The sequence below is a fragment of the Dipodomys merriami genome, unplaced genomic scaffold (genome assembly GCF_024711535.1).
Source record: "Dipodomys merriami isolate MVZ:Mamm:240054 unplaced genomic scaffold, mDipMer1.0.p SCAF_20, whole genome shotgun sequence".
Taxonomy (NCBI): domain Eukaryota; kingdom Metazoa; phylum Chordata; class Mammalia; order Rodentia; family Heteromyidae; genus Dipodomys; species Dipodomys merriami.
In genome coordinates, this window is record NW_027203382.1 from 13,202,692 (window position 1) to 13,211,678 (window position 8,987).

The 8,987-nt window shown below is 35.0% G+C and overlaps 1 protein-coding gene across 1 annotated transcript in view; it reads right to left on the reverse strand.

The window, feature by feature from the left end:
• Adgrv1 (adhesion G protein-coupled receptor V1) overlaps window positions 1-6,236 on the reverse strand; it is a 469,087-nt gene extending 462,851 nt beyond the window's left edge. The window contains exons 1-4 of the mRNA XM_070031103.1: window positions 6,054-6,236; window positions 4,022-4,171; window positions 2,834-2,929; window positions 1,450-1,554 (exon numbers count right to left, since the gene is read on the reverse strand). Coding sequence (XP_069887204.1) covers window positions 1,450-1,554; window positions 2,834-2,929; window positions 4,022-4,171; window positions 6,054-6,236 — 534 coding nt within the window. The remainder of the gene's footprint in view (window positions 1-1,449; window positions 1,555-2,833; window positions 2,930-4,021; window positions 4,172-6,053) is intronic.
• Between the last annotated feature and the right edge of the window lie 2,751 nt (window positions 6,237-8,987).

Consider the following 8,987-nt stretch of genomic DNA (forward strand, 5'->3'; position numbering starts at 1 on the left):
CTTTTGGGTTCTAAGCACATAATAATAGAAAAAGCACACTCCAGCCACATGGACCTATAGTAACTGGATGGAAACAAATGATGAATGATGTGTGCATATCACAGGATAACAAATCTGATGGGAACAAAAACACAGGACACTGAATTTTGTGAAGGATGTTTCTGTATGCAGAAATAACCAGTGTAAAGTACATATGTCACATGTATGGCAATACAAAGAGTTCCCAAAACGCTATCTGTAATTATTTAAACAAAATAACATGATGTGGACTCAATAAAATAACTTATCTTAGATAAACTGAAGATACTATAACTTGCAAAGCTTATTCTTTCTACATATTTTCTATCTTTCCCATATCTTCAGGGCTGGGAAGGTAGCTCAGTGGTAGAGGGATTGCCTTGCATGCATGAGACCCTGGGTTCGATTTCTCAGCACCACATAAGCAGAAACAGTGAGAAGTGGTGCTGTGGCTCAAGTGGTAGAGTGCTAGTCTTGAGCTGAAGAGCTGAGGGATATCGCCCAGGCCCAGAGTTCAAGCCCCATGACTGCCCCCCAAAAAAAGTATCTTTAAAACTTTATTATCTAAGTACATATTTTTTCTTCTTTTTCTTTTTATCTAAGCAGCTGTACAAAGGAGTTGTACAGCTATAGAACTGTACAGTTGTAGAAGCTGGCACCAGAACTTTTGAGTGTTTATTGTAAGTTGAAAATAGCACATTTGATCATATTGTCAAACTGATAAGGTTGAACTGATAAAGGTTCAACTGATTAATTAAACCTTTAAATGTGAATCTACAGAACATCAGTTTGGTGATACAGGGATCAATCAATAGGCAGTAAAATGATTTGTTTTACCTATCATCTGAAAAACTGTCACATTTTTATAAACACTATAATACCCATGGAGCCCTACAGTGGAGATAATTCCTATTTATATCATCATTCCAGTCCAAAAAAAATAGAGAACTGACCATATGTTAAATACTGTTTTACAGGAAGTGGCGCTGTAGCTCAAGTGGTAGAGCGCTCGCCTTGAGCTGAAGAGCTGAAGGACAGCGCCCAGGCCCAGAGTTCAAGCCCCACGACCGACAAAAAAAATAAATACTGTTTTACAAACCTAAAAAAAAATCCATGGATATTTTATATATACCCTTGAAAATATTTATCATAATGATTCTATAAATGTTATAGAATTAACATTATCATTCTCTGTTGAGATTTATTATTTCATCATGTCTAAAATAATTTAGTGTCATATAAATTTCACACACAGAAGCAGCAAGAAAAATATTTTTCTGCTGTGAAATCTACCAGATAGCAAAGGTATTTCTTTTTTATTTTCATTGAATATTGTGTTGATAGTATAAAGGGCTTTGATTTACAAAATTGCCGCCATCTGGTATGGACTCTAACGTGTTATCATCTAAAATAATTTCCTGGTAAACTTACCTCAAAAGTCACAGTGACCATTCCATAGGTTCCCTTTTCCCTGATGAGAATAAGAGGCACAGACTCATTTCTGCCCCTGGGCTCACTCACTGTGACTGGCGAAGACTGTTGGGAAGAGCAGAGGCACTGATCAATCAGATGTAGGTCGTAAAAGCTCTTACCTAAGAAATGTTGAATTTCTGCAGGCAAACCAGCTCATACTACAGTATAAAATAAATGGCATTTCTGTCAGAAGTCATGGCACACACCTGCCTGTAATCCCAGCATTCAAGACACAGAGTCAGGAGGATAGGAAGTTAAAGAAGTCCACCTGAGCTACACAGTGATTTCAACACCAACCTGAAACTACAAATAAATCAAAAAAGTGCTATCAGCTAACTGTAACTGATAAAAGTTGTGAAGTTTTAAAAGTAATAGTGTACAGGAAATAAAAAATTGGCCAGGTAAAAGATGTTGTTCTGTCTACCACTCCTATCTGCTACTATTACCTTGAAAGTTACTAAAGTTATTAAAATGCTCACAGAACCTGTCAGTTCACAGAACTGAGTTAAGCCTCCAGTGGGACCATCTTGCTCCCAAAAACTGTTCCTTTGTCATCAAACAGTTTATCACTGAAAAATAATTGTCAGGACATGACATCTTTCTAGTAGTCTCCTTTTTACTCTCATGACTTTAGATATTTGGTTTGTTTTATTTCATTCTCTTTACCATCCATAAAGGAGAAAAATCACGTAATAGTGTTTCTGAGGAACTGGCTTATTTCACTTAACAGGATGGTCTCCAGCCCCATCCTTTTTTCAGCAAATGACAGAATTTCATTTTTCTTAATGGCTGAGTAAAACCCACTGTGTACAAATTCCACCATTTTCTATAAAAGCTGCTCTTTAATTTCCTTTTGTCAAATAGGACACTATATTTTTTATTTATTTTATTTATTTATTTATTTGGGGTCCGGTCATGGGGCCTGAACTCTGGGCCTGGGTGCTGTCCCTCAGCTCTTCAGCTCAAGGCTAGCGCTCTACCACTTGAGCCACAGCGCCACTTCAGGCTTTTTTCTTTTTGCTTATGTGGTGCTGAGGAATCAAACCCAGAGTCTCATGCATGCAAGGCAAGCGCTCTACCACTGAGCCACCTTCCCAGCCCAAATGGGACATTATAAACTTTATCCATGAAGACTATGAGAAGGATGACTGGACCCTCAGAAGCATCTTCAATTGCAAAACCCCTCAAGTAGAACAAGTGGAAACTAAACGTGCTGCAGCTACAGTTGATGCAATTTGTGCTAAAATATCAAAAACAGGATGGCAGCATCATGGAAAAATAACTTTGATAATTAGCAAACTACTGTCTGGCAGCTACTAGAATTATCACATCGTGATCATACCATAGTAAATGAAATGATCCCAAAGGCATTGTCATTTGATAATACTGTCACAGTAACAGTCCTTGGCCAGCCAAGCTTCACGTTAGCTGAAGGTTTCTAAGATGAAAATAAAAAATAAAATGATAAAGTATTGCAAGAATGACTTTGCTAGAGTTATCTATGTATGTAAGTAATTACATGGAGCCTGAATGATAATACAAATATACTTTTAACACATTAAGAAAAGGGATTCATATTAAGTCCCAAATGAAAATTTTTTAAACAGTTTATAACCCATTAACCACAATTCATGATATCTAATAACATAATTTTAAGTAATCACTAGCTACTCATACTATATTATAAGTTACATTGTGATTGGTATGAGGTCATTGCTAATAGAATAGAATAAACATGCAGTACAAAACTTTATTCAAATGTGATCTGTTTCTCACATGGTAGAAAATGCTTAATCTTGTTATTCTATGAATCAGTACCCAGAGATAAAATATTACAGAAATTTTTATTTTAAAAACTGCAGTTTTCTACATGTCTACTGATATACAGAGTAACACGAAGGAGCATGTTAAAAACATAAATTACAACATCAAAGCCTAAATGTTTCAAGCAGCAGTTTCACAAAATTTTAATCATACTGACAAAACTACTTTGGAAAAAAATAAACTATCAAGGTCCCATAGAAAATAAAATGTAGCAGTGCTAGAAGTTACTGACTCAACCTAATAAATCAAGCCATAAAATAAGTTCAATTAGATCTTAGGCTAGTCAAGTCCCCACCTCACCCCCAACTTCCCAGGGTTCTCAGAATTTATTCTGAGTCACAAAGACCTTCCACTTTCATGCTTGCTTTTTGTGTCCTTGTATGAACTTGGAAGTTATTGTCTTTCTTTATGAATCTGGTAGTTAGAGAATAGCTAAAATTTTTTTAAAAAGGCCAAAACAAGGCGAGGTTTTCTGCAGTATCTGTCCTGACAATTCCTAATTAAGGTGAATGAATCCTAGCTGTAGATCTCAGCAGAATTGATAGAGAGAATAACCAGACAGTGAGATTACCAAAGACATTTTCAGTTCTGGTTTAGTTAAAACCCATTACACCACCTGAATTGGCTTCTTTCAATAAGAAGATTTTTAAAAATTTTAGCAAGAATTTTTTATGAGCTTAAGGTAAAGGAGGGTAGAAAAACTCACTTGTAATGTCAAGTGGAAGATGAAAGTTTCATCGGGTTCTGGTAGGTCATCATCACATACTGCGATGTACACTGTCCTATTTGTTTCTCCCACAGGTATGAAAGCTGCAGCATATGTGTCAAAAAAGTCTCTAGTGTCTTCTCCATGCAGCTAGCAAATAAAGGATACAGGTCATTCTTAGCACTCAACTAGAAGAAGAGATCCTGATGCTAATTGGTGCAATCAGATAAAAGAGCATGGCACTGACTTTGACACTGGACAGCATACAAAGACATGCAACATAAACGCATGACAACTCATAACAACAAATTTCCTCAGAAAACAATTGATAGAAATAAATAATTCTCTACAAAAAATTTCCTTATATTATGGAAGAAGATGAAATTACATAGAAAGCTAATAATTAGGGGAAAAAGTGCTTTGAATTTTTTCCTCTGGCTCTTAATTGATCAGGAGTGGATTACTACATGTCTAACAACAAGAGGACTAAAATGCACACACAAAAAAAGAAAAAGAAAAAATGTAAAATTATCCTGCCAAAAACTGCCAGGAAAATCATTTTTTCCCCAACTGGTTTCCAAAAATTTACTCACCAAAACTTTCAACCTAAAGTTTAGCACAGCACCTCCAAAAACAGAAACAATCTTTTAGCATCTCAAACCAATTGCTTACTATATTTTAAGGTCTTAGTCTGTAAATATCCACATAGCAAATTATCCAGGTACTAAAAACTACAAAATTATGAGAGAGCAATTTATTGTGTAAATTTGAATGAGATTTACTTTGCTAGAGAGCTAAAAATGAATTTTATACAAATAAAAATGGAGGACATTCGTAGGGAAATTTTAGTCAAGTTCTAGTTCTAGTTTATGAATACAAATTAGCTTCTAAATACTTGAGAAATCAAAATACATTGCCAAGGGTGTTACAAAACTTGTACATATACTGTAATACAGACAAGGTTTATATAAGACAGCATTTCTATATTAGAAAACATTATAAAAAGTCACTGAGGCAAAAAGAAAACTACAACAAACCAAAATCATTAGTTAATCCAAAATGGAGTAAAATAAACACAGACACATACATAAGTAGATTCATCAAAATAACATTCAGCACAGCAAACACCAAAAGGAACCTCAGTGAAAAGGAGTTAGAGAACAATTAAGGTAGAATGATAACATTATCAAGGAAACTGAAAAAGAAATAGAGCAACCTAAAAAAATTGCAACAACACAAGCAAAATTACATTAGAAAATTATCAAAAATAATGTAAACCTAGACAAAAAGCAAACATACGTGTCATAAATAAAAACTAAAATTAATGTACAAAATTACATCATTGGAATGAGCTCACAGCTCTCCTTTATCAGTTTTAACCATATGTCATAGCATGACAATTTAATCTATTTCTTAAAAAATTATTCTCGAGAACAAAAATTTCAAGTACTTTGAACTTCAAATATAGCCCAGCAATACTTCACCAGGCACCAGTGAATACTGCTTATAATCCTAGCTATTCAGGAAGCTGAGATCTAGAGGATAGTGATTTGAAGATCACCTGGGGGAAAATAGTCTATGAGACTCCATCTCCAAGTCAACAGAAAAAAAGCCAGACTGGAGGTATGGCTCAAATGGTTGAGCACTAACTATGAATAAGTAAGAAGAGCAAGCACCCTCAATGCCCTGAGTTCAAATTCTGGTTAGGATCTGAAGAGTAGATCAAATTTGATCAAATTTAAAGAGTAGAGTAGTTCAAAAATTTAACAAATGCTAACTGTTAATTCAGTTAATATACTCAATTACTCCCACAAAAAGAACTTTCTAACAGAACTGTCAAAAGTATATGACCTCTTTGGAGCACTTTGTGAACCCACACTCTTGCTATTAGCTTGAGGAGAATAATGTTATCAACAAATCATACTGAAACTAGATTCGGAATTATTTTTTTTTAACAGAAAACGTTCTTGCCTTTGGAACTAAAAGAATCGAACACGTATTTCCATAAGCACAGTCCTAAAGCATTTCTTACCGATACAATTGCAGTGATATTAGCTGGCTTTCCTACCCTTTCAATGACAAGACGAATGACTGTTGTGCTTGTTTCATTAACAACAAATTCTGTTTGTCCAGCAAACCGTATTTCTGTTTCTCCAAGTACAAAAGGGATGAGGAAAGCAGAAAGAAGATTTACTAATAAAGATGCAGAAGGCATGCCTAGAAGATAAAACAAAAATAAAAAATCATAAAACTTTCCAATGCCTTTTTATTATATTTTTTCCTCTACACTGTGCACATAGAGTAGAGAGTTAAAACAGTGCACAACTAAGATATAAATTCATCAACCATAAAACCATCTGACTCCAATGTGTGATAACAGAACATTCTCTGGTATCATAATCTCTTCTTCAGTTTCTCCTTTCTCTGTTTGTACCTAGTTTTCATCTTCAGCTTCTATACGAAGATAGTAACTGTAAGGCAAATGTTATTGAAGTAATTGAAGATTTATTGACACATTTTAGTCTGAGAAAAACCCAATAAACAATAGAGGATGGAGAGTTTTACATGGCAAGTTCAGCTTTCCATCAATAAAATTGAAATAGTATATTCAACTAAAACAGTGAAAGCTAACTTTTCAGGAGTTGGTTGATTTTACAGCTAGTGCCCACATTTTTCTTAGATATGTCTTCAGATGTTTAATCTTTTCTTCAAAAAAGAGACAGCTTTCAAGATGTCAGTTTCTTCCATTTTATTAGCTAGCATATTAATGCCATTTCTATAAATGTCCATGTTGCTTTGAAACAAGTAAATTCAGCCAACCATGTATTTTCTTCTTTTCCAAACTCCTACAGCTTTCTTCCTACTACAATATGTGTGTCTATGAGTCATCAATATTGTTCCTACGTTCAGTTCTGTGTGGTTCAAATGCTTTCAAAAGCACAACACTGCAGTGGCCTCTTGAAAGCACTGCTGTTTTGATATGTAGATGCACCTCCAAAAATGTGAACAATTTATCTCACGGATCATTAAGATTCCAATGGATCTATGGGATCGGTCACACGAACATAACAAGTCCATGCATTTTAAAGAGAGCATATTAAAGGAGAGTTGTATTACCTACTCTGGGCCAAAATATTTTATATTAATCTTTACTTTGGCTATAGAACTATCATGTATTTGGTATTTTCACAAGGCTACACAAGATTTGATTTAAAGAATCACCAAATATATGAACTCGATATATTTCAAGGTTTAAGTACATTTTTTTCCAGCCTACTATATTCAGACAATGCATTTTGAAGGTCATTCAATGATGGTTCACATGCCTCCAATTACAAAAGGCATAGAAACAGAAATACAATTCAAATTGAGTTCAGGAAGGGACACGGGTCAATAGGGACTCTGTTTCAGCAAACGAGGACATTTGTTGCCTCTTCTCTCTAAGCATGTCTGTGCCGAGGCTAAGAGGAATGGGAGAAGAAATAAAAACAGTTAGTCAGCAACTATAAACTGTTTCCCAATTCCTAATTCAGGAATTTCTTGTAAAGAAAGAAAATGAAATGTTGAGAGAAAGTGAAAGAAGAAAACGAACGATAGATTAGAAAGGCTTTATCATACTTCCCATGAGTGTGAATAGTTCTGAATTACAGCCAAGTACAAAAGATCTTTTGGGGTACTGTAGAGCCAGAATGATTTCACCCCCCACTTATGACAAATTATGGAAAGGAAAGAATCTAGGAATGGTTGAAAAAACATGGAATGTAGGGGTATGCAGGTAACAACTTAGGCCTTGAATGCAAAAGAGGAAGATCAACTTTTATCTACTGTGATTGTGAAACAAAAATCTCAAACCCTTGAATGGATATTGAGTAGAGAAAATTCAAGTTAGAAAAAATTAAGTGAGATTACAGCATGAGACAAGAGGGCAACCAAAGGAGATTTTCAAAATCATCCTGCCTAAGGATCAACATGAGCGTTTGTTAAAATGTCAATACTCACTCGTAGAAATTCTTATTTCTGTTTATATTCTTTTTAAATTGTACTTTATTTTATTGTAAAGATGCTATACAGAGGGGTTACAGTTACATAAGTAAGGTAATGAGTACATTTCACGTACAAAATTGTTAACACCTCCTTCATTTTTCTCCCATTATCCCCCCTACTCTACTCTACCTCCTGAAGTTGTAAAGTTCATTTTCAACATAGTGTTTCTATTTATATTATTAAAGCTATACATGGAAGCAATAGAGAAGGCAGAAAGCTAAGATGTCCCAAGACAGAAGAGAGGGTTTTTGTTGTTTCTTTTAAATTCTAAACCAGCAGGTATAGGTTGTAGGTCAAGAATCTTCACTTAGGAAAGAACAGTGCTGGAGGAATATCAATACCAAATTTCAAACTCTACTACAAAGCCATAGTAATCAAAACAGCTTGGTACTGGCACAAGAACAGACCTCAGGACCAATGGAATAGAATTGAAAACCCAGAAATGAACCCACAGACCTTTAGCCATCTAATCTTGGATAAGGGAGCTAAAAAAAATAGAATGGAGAAAGGACAGTCTCTTCAGTAAATGGTGTTGGCAAAACTGGTTAATCACTTGTAGAAAACTAAAGCTAGATCCTTATATATCACCCTGCAACAGAATCAACTCCAAATGGATGAAAGACCTCAGAGTCAAAGCAGACACTCTGAAAACATTACAGGATGGAATAGGAGAAACCCTAGGTCTCCTTGGCACAGGCTGAAATTTTCTTAATAGAGACGCAGAAACACAACAAATCAAAGAAAGGTTGGACAAATGGGATTGCATGAAATTGCAGAGCTTCTGCATGGCAAAGAACATAGCTAGCAAGATCAATAGAAAGCCCCTGTATTGGGAGAAGATCTTCACTAGCCATATAATGGACAAGGGTCTCATATCTAAAATATACCTGGAACTCAAAAAATTAAATCCCCCAACAACAAA